The sequence below is a fragment of the Vicugna pacos genome, chromosome 32 (assembly GCF_048564905.1).
Source record: "Vicugna pacos chromosome 32, VicPac4, whole genome shotgun sequence".
Taxonomy (NCBI): domain Eukaryota; kingdom Metazoa; phylum Chordata; class Mammalia; order Artiodactyla; family Camelidae; genus Vicugna; species Vicugna pacos.
In genome coordinates, this window is record NC_133018.1 from 8,941,977 (window position 1) to 8,958,934 (window position 16,958).

At 53.6% G+C, this 16,958-nt stretch overlaps 1 protein-coding gene across 4 annotated transcripts; it reads right to left on the minus strand.

Annotated features, from left to right (window-relative positions):
* Positions 1 to 914: 914 nt before the first annotated feature.
* CRYBB2 (crystallin beta B2) lies at positions 915 to 13,211 on the minus strand. Of its 4 annotated transcripts, none has more exons than XM_072952911.1 (8): positions 12,287 to 13,211; positions 11,747 to 12,197; positions 10,145 to 10,507; positions 8,597 to 8,676; positions 5,692 to 5,810; positions 4,218 to 4,350; positions 2,967 to 3,109; positions 915 to 1,180 (listed from the first exon to the last, which is right to left on the minus strand). In XM_072952911.1, exons 4-8 carry the CDS (start codon positions 8,648 to 8,650, stop codon positions 1,012 to 1,014), a joined length of 618 nt encoding a protein of 205 aa, XP_072809012.1. In that variant the 5' UTR covers positions 8,651 to 8,676; positions 10,145 to 10,507; positions 11,747 to 12,197; positions 12,287 to 13,211; the 3' UTR covers positions 915 to 1,011. The 4 variants fall into 4 exon arrangements, with proteins under 4 accessions (XP_072809012.1, XP_072809011.1, XP_072809013.1 ...); XM_072952910.1 differs by having other exon boundaries at positions 11,159 to 12,197; XM_072952912.1 differs by lacking the exon at positions 11,747 to 12,197.
* Between the last annotated feature and the right edge of the window lie 3,747 nt (positions 13,212 to 16,958).

Below are 16,958 nucleotides of genomic sequence, written 5' to 3' on the forward strand. Positions count from 1 at the left end.
GGGAGGGAGGGAGGGAGGAAGAGAGGAGGAGAGAGAGAGAAAGAAAAGAAAAAAGAAAAGAAAAGAAAAGAAAAGAAAAGAAAAGAAAAGAGAAAAGAAAAATCAAAAAAGGAATTAGGTCCCTGCTACACAATAGACACAAAAAAATCAACTCTAAGATAAAACATTATCACCTTTCAAAAATGAATCTGAACCATGGACTCAGAAAGCCTTTTTTGATATCATCTATTCAATTTATAGATGAGAAACCACATTTTCCAGGGGAGACTTGGGTAGTGTTGTACTTTCTTGGTCTGGAGGTATTATATTTTTCCCCTATTTTTCCAGGTAGAAGCATTCAGGCTCTGAGTCTCCATCACTGGCCCGGGCTCTGGAACAACTATTTGAACCCAGCCCTCAGCTGCTACACTAAGTGACCACCGCAACCAGCCACCAACCAAGGGACCAAGGGCCACACAAAGCCACGTGCAGTCCTCGTGACCTCCCTCCAGGGTAGGGTGTGGACTGCAGGGCTATTGGCTGCTCTGGGCAGGTCCAAGAAAACCCCCAGGTTCAAGGTGATAAGGCAGTCCTATGGGGTTGGCAGGCAGGGGGTTCATTTTTAAGGGCTGGGGCATCCATCACCTGCCCTTGAATGACTGTGCTCAGCAACCACACAAGAAGGAGTTCTGCGGTCGGCCCAGGCAGCCGCTCATGGGGCAAAGGGGGTTGTAAGTCAGGAGAAAAAGTAGAGGCTCAGAGAGGTTGGACGATGGGCCCAAGGTCACACAGCTACACAGCTGCGGAGCTGTAAGGTGAGGACGTCCTGCCCCTCAACCGGACACCTGGTTCTCTGGTCCTTCTCCGTCTCTGACACGAGCACTCACACATGCGGCACCCGGGCTCCCACTGGGGAGAAAAGACACTGCCACCACCAACTTGCAAGTCACACTTTATTCACTCGCCAGGATGTCTGGGGTGGGGGGTCCTGGGAAGCAGACCAGGACCCTGGGAAGGAGGAGATGAGGAGCATTAGCTGGAGGGGTGGAAGGCGCCCCGCTGGTGCCACTGCATGTCACGGATGCGGCGCACAGACTGCACCTGGGGCTGGGGCGCCCCGAAGTCACCGCTGTCCTTGTAATCGCCCTTCTCCAGCAGGTACTGCAGCCCGCGGTAGCCAGGGTACTGGTAGCCGACCCACCTGCGGGGCCGCGGGAGACGGGAGCAGCAGATGGAGAGACAGAGAGGGAACCGTTCAGCCACTGGGAAGGGTGGAGTCCCCCAGACATTCCACACTTCCCCGGTCTTGAGCAGGAAAACCACCACCCTTCCCGGGTCCAGCCTCTTCCTTCCTCCTTTTGATGGGGAACTCACTACCTCCAGAAGCAACTTTCGTTTTATTCTTTTTGTTCTTTCCCCCGCCCTTAATGGAGGCCCTGGGAATTGAATCCAGGACCTTGTGCGTGCCCAGCATGCGCTCTGCCACTGAGCTCTACCCCACCCCACCCCCAGAAGCAAATTTTAACTAGAGGCCTGACAGTGGGTTCAGAGGAAAGGGTGATCTAAAGCTCACTTAAGCTTCGAATCAGACAGGCCTCTTAGCCCAACACTCAGCCCCACTGCAAGGCCAGGGGCGGTGGCCGAGGCCCCAGGAGCCCTGTCATCCCTCTCCCCTCTGAAGCCAGCACCACTCAGTGGGTCACTCTGTGCTGAGTACCTGATGAACATCAGTCTTCTCCCCAGAACACGTCGCACAGCCCTGGCCCCCACGGACCTGCCCGGCCAGCCCCTGTGGGCACCTCCAGCTCTGCTTCTCAGCCTCGTGCCCCTACACCTCTGCAGCCCAGCCACTCTGTCCTTCATAGAGTCCTTCAGACTCCCCAGGCTCTTCCCACCACAGGACCTTTGTATGTGCCGTTCTCAGCATCTGGGATGTCCTTCCTTCTCTTCCTTACCCCCTGCAATTCCTACTCAGCTCAAGAGTCCCTTCCCTCAGGGAATGAGGCTGGATTTGTGTGGATTCCTAAATTATTAGGAGTTTCCCCCCAAGCAGACTGTAGTGACACAATGCAGAGACCAGGTCTCTTCAAGCTACCTAGGCTTACTGACCACCTAACACAGTGCCTGGCCCATGACGTCTTTCGACAAGTTCAATCAATTAATGACTAAGTCAGTACATTACAAAGAACGTGAGTACAGAAATCTGCATGCTATTTTAAGAGTCTGACAAGCTCCAGAAGGCCAGTATATGCTGCTAAACTAGCTCCCTTAAGGGGGAAAAAGTCTTGATTTTCAATTTCTGTGGTGTAGATACTTCTGTGACTGATTATTTAAAGCTACGAACGATTAAACCACTGGCTCACAAAAATTCTAAGACGTTTTAAACAGTCAGCTTTTGCAAGCTGGTACAAGCCAGCTCAGCACACAGCTGCCCGAAGCCCGTCTTCAGACTCCCTGTGGAACCCGAACTTTTCACCATGAGAAATTCCCCGATGCTGACGGCTGAGGTGTACGTGCCAAAGTTTAATTCAGTGGAGGAGGACGCCTCCTACTGCCAATCTCAGGAACTCATGCAGTAAAAGGCGAGCACGGGCTGGACTTCCTGCCTCGCCCAGCTCTGTCAGAGCCACTCAGCTCATTCGCAGCCTCCGGCTCTCCACCCCACCCCCGGGCCTCTGCCTTACCCCTGCCCCACCATTTACTGTCCTCCCCCTCCTCCCCCTGCAGCCACCACACCATTTACTGTCCTGCTCTCTGGGGCTGAGGTTAGGGCCAGGGTTTCTCTCCCCCAGAGGTCAGGTATTGCCCAAAAGACAAGTCAGGGTGGAACTTCAGGGGCTGAAAGCCACAAGACGGCTGAAGATTTGCACGCCCATTTTCCAACAAGAAGACTGAGGCCAGGAGCATCCAAGATGACCAGCAGAGTTCAGGGCAGAAGAGGACTTAGGAGCCCGGGCTCCGGGCTCCCAGGGCGGGGGCGCACTCACGTGCCGCTCTGCACCCGCACGGAGGACACCTTCTCCTGGTAGCCGTGCGCGTGGAAGCTGGGCACGTCATCGTCTATGACCTCCATCTTCTTCCCCGTGAAGTTGGGGTTCTCGTACAGGATGATCTTGTGCTCCTGGCTGTCCTGTGGACAGGAGGCGGGGGAAGCGGGTGTGAGCGAGGGGACCCGCCCTCGTGCCCCGCAGGCTCCACCTGCAGCCACGAGCTTGTCTACGACAACTGCATCCAACAGCGGCCATCCATGAAGAGCCCCCTGGGCTATCTTCACGTGACAGACACTCCGGATTCTGCACTTTGAGGAATATCTGATTGCGAAATGTCATTTCTCCTCCCACAGCCTCAACTCCCCTTTTTAAAATAAACGGCAGCTGGATACACACATACACACACAGGCTTATTGTGCCTCTAAGTAGACACTTGAAATATTTTGGCTTTTCTTCATCTCTACGTATATTCTTATCCTCCCGTTGTGTGACATTTTTGTTAATCATCTCCTTTAATCCTTTAAACCACTCTTATGCTACTTGGCAGATGAGAAAACTAAGGCTCAGAGAGGTAAGGTGACTTGGCCAAGGCCATCCAGCTGGGAGTGCCAGAGCCAACAGAGGAATCCACGTCTCAGGAATGCTAAGTCCAGTGTTATCCAATCTTCCATCAAGCTCTGGAGAGAACTAGACTGGGCTGGCGGGGCGGGGTTTGGGGTGTACCTGAGCATCCCTGGGCCCTTTGCCCTCCCAGAACACTCACACGCTGGTAAGGATCAGAGAAGCACTGAGAGGTCTTCCTGGTATGAATTATGAACAAGAGCTAAACTGCCTTCCCACCACCCCAAACCCAGAACCTCTTTGAGTATTTATGGGGGGGAATCGTATACTGAGCACTTGCTCTGTGACTGGAGGCGCAAAGCCCTGGAGAGCACTGTCCACACAGACGACAATGTGCACAGTGCCCCCTGGAGCATTTTGAATGGATCCCTTGAAGTTGTGTGATCTGGTGCCTCTTGGGCCAAGCAGGCTGGAATCTCAGGACAGTAGGCACTAATATCCCCATTTTACAGTTGAGGAAAACTGAGGCTCAGGGAGGTGAAGTGACTTAGGTGAGGTCACATGGCCAGGAAGTCCCCCGCCCGTCAGAAGGGGCATGATGCCAGAGGTGAAGGCTCCTTTCTGGTCCCTAGACCTCTGGCTCCAAGGGGGCAGAGAAAGGAAGAAGAGGAGGGTCGGGGGGCTCACCACTTTGATGGGCCTCAGGGAGCTGAGGGAGTCCGTCCTTCGACTGCTGGTCCATGAGTCCCAGCGGGGGTACTCACCCTTCTCAAACACAAACTGCTCTCCTTTGCAGTTGGCTTGTTCGTAGCCCACCCAGCTGCAGTGGAGAGAAAGAGACAGAGAGAGAGCAAGTCAGGCCCACTCCAGGCTCCCTCTGGTGGGACCCTGGCCACGCGCTTGGGCCCCAGAGCTCACAGCTGCTCCGCTCATCAAAACGAGTAGCAGCCTCCCCTAACTCCAAGCACAGCGAAGCCAAGAGTGGTGAGATTAGAGTTGTCTGGGTTTTTTGCACCAAATCATTTCTTCTTCATTTTAAATAATAAACAATAATTAATAAAAACATCAAAGTTAGATTTTTAAAAAGAAAGCAGAGGAACATAAAGTCTGTTTGAGAAACTTCCATCTAAACACTAACAAAAGACAACTGAAAATCAGATGTGGCACTTCAGTGGTCAAAACTTCAGTCGTCCAGGGGTGGGTACTAGCTCAGCGGTAGAGCATGTGCTCCACCGGCATGAGGTCCCGGGTTTAATCCCCAGTCCCTCCATTAAAACAAAGAAAAAGGCAACAACATTTCAGCCGGCCAGGAAGGTGTGCTCTTAGGCACATTGACGCCCCACGTGTATCAGGCAAGCGGGCCGCAGCAGGACCGCTGCCTTGGCTGTGCTCTCCACATCAGCGTCGCCACAGAGAATTCTGCAGAGTGGGATGGCCCTGCTTGAATAAGGGTCACTCAGGACCCACACGAGACTCACTGACCTGCTGGCTGGGGGTCACTGGGGGCCACCTCTGATTTTGGAGGCTCCTGCAAAGAGGGAACCACACGGAAAGGCCTACAGGCTGTGCTCATCTACGTGACATGGGCCCAGGAGAGCCAATCCAACCAGTCCCTCCCCTTCTCTCTTGGGTCAGAGTTACCAAAGCCTGCTGGCCCCCAAATGTATCAGTGAATCTGCTAGATTAAGTATCACCAGGATCTGGGAAGGGAGGGATGGATGCAGAGCTGGGACGTCCAGCTTTAAACCTCCCAGGAGAATGAGGAGAATTCGCAGAGCCAGAGACTGGCAGCTCTAAAAAAGTCCCTGGGAGTCCCTGTGTCCGTCTCCCTGCCTCAGGGAAGCGGCTGCCCTCGGTGTCAGGCTTTTCACATGAGCTCTCTCCCTTCATCCCCAAGAGAACATGGTTATCCTCATCCTGCAGAGGAGGAAACCGAGGCTCAGAGAGGGCAGTTTCTGGTCCAGCATCACACAGCCCAGAAGTGGTGGAACCAGGATTTGAATCAGCTCTGACGTCATAGCACAAGCTCTGCCAAGACCCCAAATCCTGGTCCCCTGATCGCACAGCCTAGGAGCTCAGTGAGAGCGGATCCCTCCAGCTCCACAGCCCGATTGCCTCACCTTGGCAGCCCCCGACCAAGCGACGCCCCCCAGGTACATACGGTCCAGCCTGAACCAGGACAGAGGCGGCCTTCTCCACGCCGGTCTCCTTCAGGTTGGGGCAGGGGCCGTTAAGCTCGTGCGAGTGGCCCTGGAAGTTCTCCTGCTCAAAGATGATGATCTGCAGGAGGAGAGAGTCGGACCCCGTCATGATGGGGATGGGGGAGAGTGGGGCGGTGGGGGTGGAGAGGGGACTCGGAGAGCCTCAAAGGATGCTGAAGGCTTCCACGCTTGGGAATCATGAACCAAACATAAAGTCAGACAGTCCTGGCTCCAGTTACCAGCTGTGAGAACTTGGGCCAGTATCTCACCTCTCTGAGCCTCAGTTTCCACAGCTGTAAAATGGAAATGAAGGCAGAACCTACTTCATGGTGTTGCTGGGAAGATTAAGAGGAGCATAACTGTTAACACACCGTCTCTGCTCTGGTGTGGGGGGCATAATTCAAGGACATGCTACGGATCCCAAGGGGGTAAGTGGCAAAGCTGAAATTGGAGCCCAAGCTTGTCTGATGCCGTTTCCAGTAGAGCAGCACTTTGCCAACTCTAACACGCACACAAGGTACCTGGCATCCTGATAAACATGGTTTCCAAGGCAGCAGGTCTGGGGTGCCTCCCCTGGTTCTGCATTTCTAATGCACTCCCAGGTGAGGTTGGTACCACTGGCCTGTGGACCACGGCAGGAGTAGCAAGATGCCAGACCATGCTGCTTAAGCTTCTTCTGCCCCCACTAGAGCTGGACCAGTACCACTGTATCCACCCCCACCCACAATTCACCCGTAAAACTACACATACCTGTGCCCTTTTCTTGAGCCCCATGGGTTTTGCAGGCTTTCCTCCCCCTCGGGATACTTAAGAGGACTTCATCCCCTTGCCTGACCTGGTCCTCTCATCAGCCCAGGGAGGGGTTGGCAGGGTTCCCATCCGGGTAACTGAAGCTCAGGAAAATGAAGGGGCTCATGGCCAAGTGCAAACAGGGGGCCGACTGCCTGCTTCCATGAGTCCAGAGAGAATCTGGAGGCAAGCGTTTTCCAGCCACACATGCCCCAGGGAGCTGCCCCTGGATGAAGAGGCTCCCAGGAGGGGCAGCTGCACAATTCACATGGTCAGCACTGGCTAGGTAAACATGCCCCTCTCTCCCAGGCTGGGGATTAGCCAGACAAAGCCAGGGGAGGGAGGCCCAGCAGGGCTCAGAGTCACATTCCAGGGGCTCAATTCAGCCTTCATGGTCACTGACTCGACCACAGATGGGTCAGGAGACCTGGGCTTTAACATCACTTCTGCTGCATCCAGCTATGCAACCCCAGGAAGCCACGTGATTGCTCTGAGCCTCAGCTGCCCCATCTGCAAAATGGGGAACCATGTCTATTTTGTAGGGTTACAAGACTCAACAGCATGGAAGTCAGGGGCTAGTATGTTATGACCCTGGCCTGGGAGACCAGGGCTTGTAGGGGTGAAGAGTGAGGAAAGTCAGCCTCTCCATGCATTTGAAAGGCCTCAGAGAGCCCAGGAGTTCAGTATTATTATTTATCAACAAGTGGATGGTAAAAATTTACACATCACCCAATCCTTTGACCTGCACAGTCCAATATGGCAACCAATAAGCTACACATGTCTATTGAACACGTGCTACTAATCTGAACTAGGATGTGCTGTAAGTATCAAATATGCATCAGATGCTGAAGATTTAGTCTGAAAAAGAGAAGGTAAAATAGTTCCCTAATAATTTCTCTAATGACTATGCATTGGGATATACTGGATTTAATAATATGACAATTTCTGCTATTTCTTTTTACTTTGTCAACGTGACTCTTAGGAAACATTAGACTCCACATGTGACTTGTTTGAAATCTATTGGAGGGCACTGCTCCAAATCACTTCACACTGGACGCCTTGCTGCTCAAACTCTCCCAGCTCATTCTGACCTCTGGGCCTTTGCACTTGCTGTGCCCTGTGCCTGGAATTCTCCCCTACCCCTACTCCCTGACTTCCACATGGCTACTTCCTCACTTGTCTCCAGATGCCACTCCAATGTCACCTCCTCCAAGAAGTCCACCCTGACTACTTTAGCTTACCTGTTCCCCATCCACCCCACTTGTTGGGAAGCCTACTCGTTTAGTTTCTTCCTAGCACTTCTCATTCCTTGAAGTCACATTTATTAGTTTATTGTCTGTATTTCTAGAAAGCCCCTTAAGGGACAGAATGGGGTGACTGGGTGAGGGGCTGTATCAGCTCAAGATTTCCAAGCTAGGGGGCAATCAGACAAAAGGGCAGATCCAGGATAGAATTCATGTCCGGGGCCCCTGAAGCAGAGGGAAACAGGAGAGCAGCCTGGTGGACGGCTGCTGGTAGAAGTCTGGGGGCAGATTCGGTGTGACAAGCCCCTGACTTTGGGATAAGGTCGCATCACCTTAGGAGAGAAGACAAAGGCGGCACCATTAGCTGGCATTAGGTGGACACACACTGGCTCAGCCTGATTTCTTTGCTTCTTCACAATTACCTTTTGCTGTGAATCTGATTCTCCCTATTTTACGAAGGAGGGAACTGAGGCCCAGAGAGGTCAAGTGACTGGCCTAGGTCACACAGCAGGTATGGAGTCAAGAATCTCAGCCCACTTCCCATTCACAAGCCCCCTTTCAGAATAGACTGAGGGTCCGCCCCAGCTTTGGGCCCCCCCCCAGGCAATGGAAAACTTAAATATCTGAAGCCAGAAGCATGCCAGTCGTGGGCTGGGGAGGGACATTCTGAATCAGTGCCCCCCGCAATCCCAGTGTTCAAGTTGGGGAGACTGAGGCCCAGAGAGGGGAACCCCGGGAAGGAAGATGTCAACCCCACTTTACAGAAGGGAAACCAAGTCTGGGAGAGGCATGGTGCTTGCCACCCATCTTCCCCACCCCGCATGGTACCCACCTTGGGGTTGAGGGGCTGTGGCTTGCCCGCTTGGGTCTGGAGGTCTGAGGCCATGGTGGGCTGTCTCGTGCAGGACTGACCTGGAAGACACGGGGAAGCAGCAGTGAGGTCTCTCTGGGCCCTCGCCCTCTCACTGCGGGGCCTCGGAGCCCCAAATCCCATTTTGTCTCCCTGGTTTCAGGAGATCCTGGAGCGGTGGGGTCTGCAAAGCAGCTGCCCGAACATCCATCCTTAGCTTCCCTTCTTTGGATCCAGGCCAGCTCCGAGGGGGTAGGGGAGAGGAGAGAAATGAGGTCTACTGAACTATAAAGTGGTAAACTAGAGCTTGAGTGGGGCCCCAGGTGGGTCCTCATCACCTAGAACCAGACAACTGATGCTACATAGAATGCAGCCCCACTGATTTTATGCAGAAATTTCTTGATTAAAAGAAAACAGTGTGGGCTGACAAAATCCACGCTTGATCAGTCTGTAGCTCTCAATCTGCCATCTCATAAAGTACCCTGTACCCCCTGCCCCTCATCCCCGACTTCCTCCTTGACTCCCCGCCACCCACCCAGTACCCAGAACCCTCCTCTCCACCACTCGTCTTATCCCCTCCCCGATCAGCGCACACATCTGTTATGGAACTCATTCCACACCAGAGCAAAGACCTGAGTCTAAGGTAGAAGTTCAGACACCAGGACAGGCAGAAAGGGGGAGAAATTCTTAGCGTCTGAGAACATCAGGAAAGGCAGCAAAAGTGTCGGTTTCTTCTTCCTTCCTGCAGGAGCGGGAGAGAACCCAGTCTATGTTCCTAGTGAAGAGGGGAAGCCTGTCTCCTTCTCCAGAGATTAACATCCAGCTTCCAGAAGCTCCTTCTATTCCAGAGACCAGGCCAGGACGTTCCCCAGAAAGAGGACATTCAACTAAGCAGTCTGGGAGCCAGCCGTCTGGGCCGGTCACTGTGCCCAAGACCCCACCATTACCGTCCCCCCATCGGCATCCTCAGGTTAAAGATTAAGCTCAGTTGGTTCAACTCAGGGGCTGCCTTCGCCGCTTACCAGCATCAAGGCTCTGGGAAGGGCATCGTCTTGGCGCCTCAATTTCCTGCTCTGTAAAATGGGGACAGTGTGGCGGGACACAGAGTGGGCGCCCAGGAACGTTTGTAGATATGGAGAGTGGACTCACCGCCCTTGAACGAAGCTGAACCTTCAGTGCTTCTATTCTTTCCACTCGCAAACCCTCAGCTATATTCTCTTCCTCAAAACAAGGATGCTGATGGACTGTTCAGTATCAAGACAAAGCATTGCCAAAGTACACATCCTGGGCCAGGCGCTGCGCTGGACCACTCACCTACGTTATCTCTGAGCCCCACAGCCAAGGAGGTTTTATGACCCCCTCTCCCCATTTAACAGAAAAGAAAGCCAAGGCTCAGAGCCTTGACATCTTCGCCCAAAGTCACCCTGTCAGAAAGTGGTAGCATCTGGATTCAAACCCAGGTCTCCTACGCTCTCCATCAGGGATGAGGATGAGAGAAAAAGGCAAGACAAGCGAGAGAGGCATTCTTACCAGTGACACCAGCCCCTGAGAGTGCCCGTGAAGCTGGCCGGCGGGAGGTGGCATTTATACCTTCCCCAGGAGTGTCTGTGCCAAGACGGGTGACCGCTGCATCCCTGCGGAAAGCAGGGTGAGAATGCTGAATTAAGCCCACACCAAAGCCCGGGTCAGCAAATGCCCACAGACATTGTGTCTCTGCACAATAATGTCATTAGCTTTCAAATTCGGCCGCGCCAGGGTGGTCAGGTGGCCAGGCAAGGAGATGCCCGCTTTGCATGCATCAGCCTTCCCGCTGCCAGGACTCGGGCATGCTGGGTTCACTGGTGTGGTCAGTTGAGCCCTGGGGGAGGCAGACAGAGGCAAATCTCAGTGGCCCTGGGGGAGAAAAAAAAAACAAGCACAGGAAGTTGGTTTGGCAGGGTCCAGAATCCATCCATCCATCCATTCATCCATCCAAATATTTATCAAGTATGTACCTGATGCCAAGCTTGGCTCTAGGGGGTAGTGTCAGGGAGGGGATGTACCCCAGCCTGGAGCATCCAGGAAAGCTCCTGGGAAGGGACAAAATCCTCAAGGATGTGGAGAAATTAGCCTGGGAAGCCAGGATGGGAGAAGAGTTCCAAGCAGAAGGGGATCAGATAGAACATGCTGCTGGGGTATTTCAAGAAGACTTACAAACAGGTTAATGCAGCTACAGGGTGGCCCGTGGTGGGGCAGGACCTGATCGTGCAGGGCCAAGGAGAGGGATGGTCATCCTGAAGGGCCCTGACAGTCCCAGCACCTACTGTTCCCAAGGGGGCCGCCCTAAGGACCCTCGGGCCCCGTGATTTGGAGAAACCTCTCCAGTCCCTACTGCCTGCCCCATCGCTGCCCCTGGGCTCTTGGCCTTTCCTGGCACTCCTCCGGTATGTACGGCTTCCCTGCAGCCTGCAGTGTGTCTTGACCGAATCCAAGGTCAGGCAGGAGAGAGGGGACGGCACTGGGGTTTGGAAACTGGGTTCGAGTGAGGAGACTTGCTCGCCTCACCTTCTGTGCCCCCGATACACACACAGCCATGCTGCTTCTCTGTAGCACTTGTCAGCACCTGACACTGTTAGTCATAATTTGCTGTCCTTCCAATGGGAAGAAACACATCATGATTGGCGGGGGGAGATAGCTCAAGTGGTAAAGTGCATGCTTAGCATGTGCAAGGTCCTGAGTTCAATCCCCGGTACCTCTCTTAAAACAAATAAATAAATAAACCTAATTACACCCCATCCACCCACCAGAAAAAAAGTGCCTCATGAGGGAAGCGCCGTCTGGTTTACCATCTGATGGGCTGCACCCCGCAGGCCCACAATCAAACAGTGGATCTTACACAAAGGTTCCTGGAGCAACATGCCACCGTGTGCAGCAGACGGTGGGCAGGGTGTGGCAGGAATTTTCACTACCCAAGTGGCCATTTACAGGGTTAATCAGGTGGGTTCATCAGTTACCAGGGACTACTGAAGCCCGATAATCATGAGGATTGGGTGATCGTGGGGGTGAAGCAGGGACTGGTTGTGTGGGGGATGCAGAAAGAGCAAGAGAACAGCCATCTGGCGTGGCCTGACCCTACACCCCACCCCTACACACCCTGCAGTACAGACACCAGCGGCTAAAGAGAATCATGAGTTCAGGAGGGGGGCAAACATTGGAGCCAGGCGCTTATCACGTCAACTTTCATGGAATTCCGAGAGGCGGATGAGAACGGCCTCTCGCAGCCGACCCAGCAGTCAGACTCGTCTTGGAGGAAGGTCATGCTTGTCACTCAGTCTGCAGGTTCCCTCTGCTCAGACTCGGGAGGAAATGTAAGATGTTTAACAGGCACAAGGCAGAGAAGATCATGGCCGTTAAGCAGAAGCAGCGCTCGGAGCTCCCATCACCCCCGCCTGTGGCTCTGTCCTGGCCTGCAGAACCCACCGCCAGCCCGCCCCAGTCCGCACGGCCGGTGCCCAATACTGAAGAGGCGGTGTAACGACGGACCACAGGGTACTACAGTGGTGCCTTTCTCCAGCAGGCGCCCGGGTTAACTACCGCAGCAGTCCTAGGTAGGTGGAAGACAAGTGAGATCTGTAAATCCATTTCTGATTTTATTCCCCACAAGGCAGCAAACCCAAACAGCAGGGGACTTACCTGCTGGTCTCAGGGCCTTTTTATAACGTGTTCCCCTGGGGGTAGATCCCGTGTCAGGGGCAAAAGCAAGTTAACAATCCTTTGATTTGGGTCAAGAATTGAGCTCGGATGGTGTTGACTGGTTGCCTCTGGGCTAATGTGGCGGGGGCACTGGGACCACTGCTCCTGGGATGGCCAGTTACGGTGCCGGGGTCTTGAGTTAGCCTCCCAGCCCACGTGCTGAGAGCCGGTTCCCACGACAGTTGCGTTTAAGTCCCTTCCTAGCCCGGCAGCAGTGGGGTTGTAAGGCAAAGCCAGTGGACGGCATTTCTGTCGGCCCATTCCTGGACTTCATGGCCACTGATCACTATGGATGCCCACGGGGGTCCCGCAGGTCACGCACAGCTGTTCTAGACCCGATAGTGGTTTATGGCTGGATGACTTGTTGGCCCTTTGTGGGTCTCCCACCTGTTGCACCGCGTTGTAGGCGGCGTGTAGCTGCGGTCCCATCACTGTGTCGTTGCTCCGCCCCTCGCATCGCTGGGACTCGGAGCCCAAGGGCACTCTGGTTATCCTGCCGTCGCCGCAGGCCCCAACCAAACCCCTCTGGGTTAACAGGCCACGTCCAAGTCACAAGCTTGTCCCCGAGGTAACAGCCCTAAAGCCCGTGTCTGCAGTTGTTTAGGGGTGGTGGGCGGGGGGCAGGCTTGTCTCACTGACCAGGCAGCCGCCAAGCACGGAACAGACACGCCCGGCCCCTGCGCTCGGCCCGCGGCCACCAGCCAGGCCCGGGCGTCAGCAGGGCCACGAGCCCGGGCTGCTGCCTTTAACCTGGAAGCACACGCTGAGTTAACAGGACGCCCTCGACATCATGGAAGAGAACGACGCCTCTGGTGGCGCTCCGCTGCCACAAGCCCCCACGCACTGGTGGACGCCGCCTGGGGACCCCATACCCCAACTTCCGGTTCCCGCCCTGCCTCCCCGAAGTCTCGGCTCTCGCGGGAGTTTCCTCGCCTCCTGACTGGCTGGCCGCCGGCTGGGCCGCGCCCGGCAGGACCGCGAGCCTTGAGCCCGGAGACAGCGACAGGGACATCAGAGGTTATCGGACAGGGGGCCTCACACGCCCCAAACAAGGGGTCCTGGAGCGACTCCCCACCGTGTATGGCGGCCAGCACAGGACTCGACGGCACTCTGCCCCACTCGGGGAGGAGGCGGCCTCAGAGGGGGGACGACGTCAGGTGGGCTCATCTGTTACCGGGGGAACCAGGGCTGGGCACGTCCCTCACAGCCCCTCAGGTTAACGAGCTTCCCGAGGGTAGATGCTTCCCTGTGATAAACTAGCAGGTGGGGACGTTCTGGCCTAGGGATTAGAAGCATCGCCTGCCAGAACAGGGGGCAGGCACGTTCACCTGAGTGGAGAGTAAGTGGAGCAGGGGCTGGTCCAGCAGGGGATGGACAAGAGAGCAAGACAGCGACCATCTGGAATGGCCTGACTCTACACCATCATGTCCCCACAGCCCAGCGTTTGACACATGATAGGTACTTGTTTTGTTTTCTAGGACTGCCGTAACAAAGGGCCCAAAACTAGTGGCTTAAAACAACAGAATTTGGGGGTATAAAATGGTGCAGCTTCTATAGAAAACAGGATGGTGGTTCCTCAAAAAATTAAGCATAGAATTCCCGTATGATCCAGCCTTCTGGGCTTATGCTCATGAGAATTAAAGCAGGGACTGCAGCAGATATGGGTACACCCGTGGTCATAGCAGCATTATGCCCCAATCGCCAAGAAGTGGAAACAACCCAAATACTCACTGAGAGACGAATGGATGAAGGAAGTGTGGTCTGTCCTGACAATGGAATATCATTCAGCCTTAAAAAAGGAAGGACATTCTGATGCATTCTACAACCTGGATGAACCTTGAGGACATTATGCTCAGTGACATAAACCAGATCCAAGAGGACAAATACTGTGTGACTCCACTTCTATGAGATTCTCAGTGCAGTTAAATTTAGAGACAGAAAGTAAAATAGTGGTTGGCAGGGACCGGAGGGGGTGGGGAACTGGGAACTACGGTTTAATGAGCACGGAGTTTCAGTTTTGCAAGATGAATAACACTTCTGGAGATGGATGGTGGTGATGGCTGCACAACGGTGTGAATGTGTTTCATGCCACCAAACCGTCCACTTAAAAATGGTTAAAATGGCCAATTTTATGTTATGAATATTTTACTGCAATAAAAATGTCAAAAAACACGTCTGGAAATAACATTGTCTTTATCATTGTGAAAGCCCAAAGTCTGAAATCACCTTCTTGATACTACAATGGGGACAAGTCCTTTGTGTCCCCAAATACGAAGTTTTTTGATTCTTAGATACGTTGGAGCCAAAACTAAAAGGAGCCTTAGAGACCATCAAGCTGAGAATCTGTCCCTTTTATCAGCACCAACACTCCTGTCTCATGACAAGCATTTTGTGACAGCCCCTTCACTTTCTTGAAACAAAATTGAAACGGTAAATCACCTACATACATCCTTTCAGAATATATGAATAATAAAATGTCCTAACTATAATATAAAAGGATAATAAAATGCAATGGATCATAATATATTTCAATACCTAAAGGCTTGGACACAGCTATACCAGAATGATGCACACAAGGAGCTGGATATTTGTGCTACTTACAATGGACAATTTTGGATAAGAAGGTAATATCGAAATGAACGTTTGACATTTTCATATGCCCGTGGAGAATCATGTTGAACATAATACAGCCAGACATGCAGGTTGACCCAGAGGTGATTTATTGGTGATGCAAACATGGCAGGCAACATTGTCACGAACTCCATGATTTTCCAAAATGGGGACGCATGGTTGGTCGAGTTCCCAGATGAGGGTAGGGAGCTGAGGGTATCTATATGCTGATTCCCGTTAGCCATTGGGAAAAGGCTGCTCCTGGTAGGTGTTAATTCCCCAGAATTCCGGCTTCCCCATAGGACATGCAGATGCTGGTTGCCAGAAGTGACGCTCACACACCACCACTGTAAGTTCTAAGGGATATGGGGGAGCACCCCTACCATCCAGGGGCAGATAAAAGACGTAAGGGTAACCACTGGAGAGACGGGGCAGCTAGCAGCAGGGAGTGGCAAGAGGACCCCAAGAGAGCCAGGCGTGAGGGATGCGCTCACTGAAACTTGCCGGTGGTGGACCCCAAGGAGAATGCCCACAGAGCCTGCTGCCTGGCTCCCGAGCGTCTTTGAGCTGCAATCCTGTCTCCGTGAGTCCTGCTCACCCTCGGGCCCCATTCTCCCCATGAAGCCTCATCACAGCTTGGATTCCCCGAGCCTGCTGCAGAGCCTGGTCTCCGTCTCTCCTTGCTTGCACTGGCATCCTTAGGATGAAGCCACATTATTGAGTAGCTGGAAACTCTCTCTGCTCCACACAACCTTGAAGCTCATCTCTGGGGTTATCGCTTTTAATGATGATGATGAGCCCACACTTTTTCATCTGTTGTTCTCATCCCTTTCTGCACAGTAAACTTAGGCTAATACTCAACACAACCGAAGAGATAGGCAGTGTTATTAATTCACATTTCAGACGAGGAGACTGAGGCACAGAGAGCTTAAGTGACTTCCCCAGAGACACATAGTAAGTGATGGAGCCAGGAAAGGAACCCAGGTGATGTGGATCAAAGGCCCCTCTCAGTCACACTGGCTCTAATCCCGCTAATCAGTTCACTTGGACTGCCTCTAACCATTAGTCTACACTGCCTCTCAATTAGGGAAAGTGATTTCCTGGCCCTGAACGTTGCCCTTTTGTCGCTGAGGGATGTTTTTGTTTCACTGTCCTGCTCAGGCTCTGCCCCTGCCTTAGCCGGAATTTGAATTTAGGCTGGAGTTCAGAGCAGCTTTTTGGAATCATGCAGGCCCCGCTCTGCCGCTCGCTGGCTGTGTGACTTCTGCAGTCGGCTCCCCCTCTCTGTGCTTCCACGGGCTTGAGGAGGACTGAATCGATAACGCTTGGGAGTCCTTGCAGAGAGCAAGCGAACCTTGACACAGCCGGTTATTATGGGTTTGGGCTTTAGGCAGAGTCACTGGGACATCAGCGACCTCCTGTGTCTGCCCTGGATGTGGGGGCCCAGCTGAACCCCACCTTTAGAATCAGCCCAGCTCCAGAGGCTGAACGAGTCTGGCAATTTACTTCAGCACCCCGGGCCTCAGTTTCCCTCTCTGCAAATAGGGGTCATTATCACCCCCCCTTGATTGGAGAGAATACGGGAAAGCAGCCGTGGGCTCGGTGAAGTGGGGGCGGGGGGGCGTGGCCACTGTCACTGATGCTCTAATAGTTGCTTATGCAGCTGCTGCTGTTTCCTTTCCCGTGATGGCTCCCTGCCCCTGACGGATACGTCAGAGTTGGGGGGGGAGGGGGGTGGGGCTCAGGAGCGGATGGTCTAGCGCCTCATGCAAACCTCAGCTCTGCCGCTCCCTGCCTGTGCCGCCCTGGGGAGGTGGTACAGCCTCTCTGAACCTCAGTTCCCTCATCTGTTAAACAGGCTTGATAACGTGCCCGCCTTCCAAGGGCGTCGTTACCATTCAGCGCGGTGATGTAGAAAAGGCCCCCTCGCTGGGTCTGGCATTCAGTAAGCCCTGGTTTATGAAGTTTAATAAGGCCTCTCTGTGAGCAGGAGGAAGGAGTG

What these genes read in the sequence shown, in the direction of transcription:
- CRYBB2 (XM_072952912.1), bottom strand. Translation starts at nt 8,650, where the DNA reads ATGGCCTCAGACCTCCAGACCCAAGCGGGCAAGCCACAGCCCCTCAAC. An exon ending in CACAGCCCCTCAACCCCAAG is followed by an intron (nt 5,811 to 8,596) that starts GTGGGTACCATG and finishes CTCCTCCTGCAG; the next exon opens with ATCATCATCTTTGAGCAGGA. An exon ending in GTCCTGGTTCAGGCTGGACC is followed by an intron (nt 4,351 to 5,691) that starts GTATGTACCTGG and finishes TCTCCACTGCAG; the next exon opens with CTGGGTGGGCTACGAACAAG.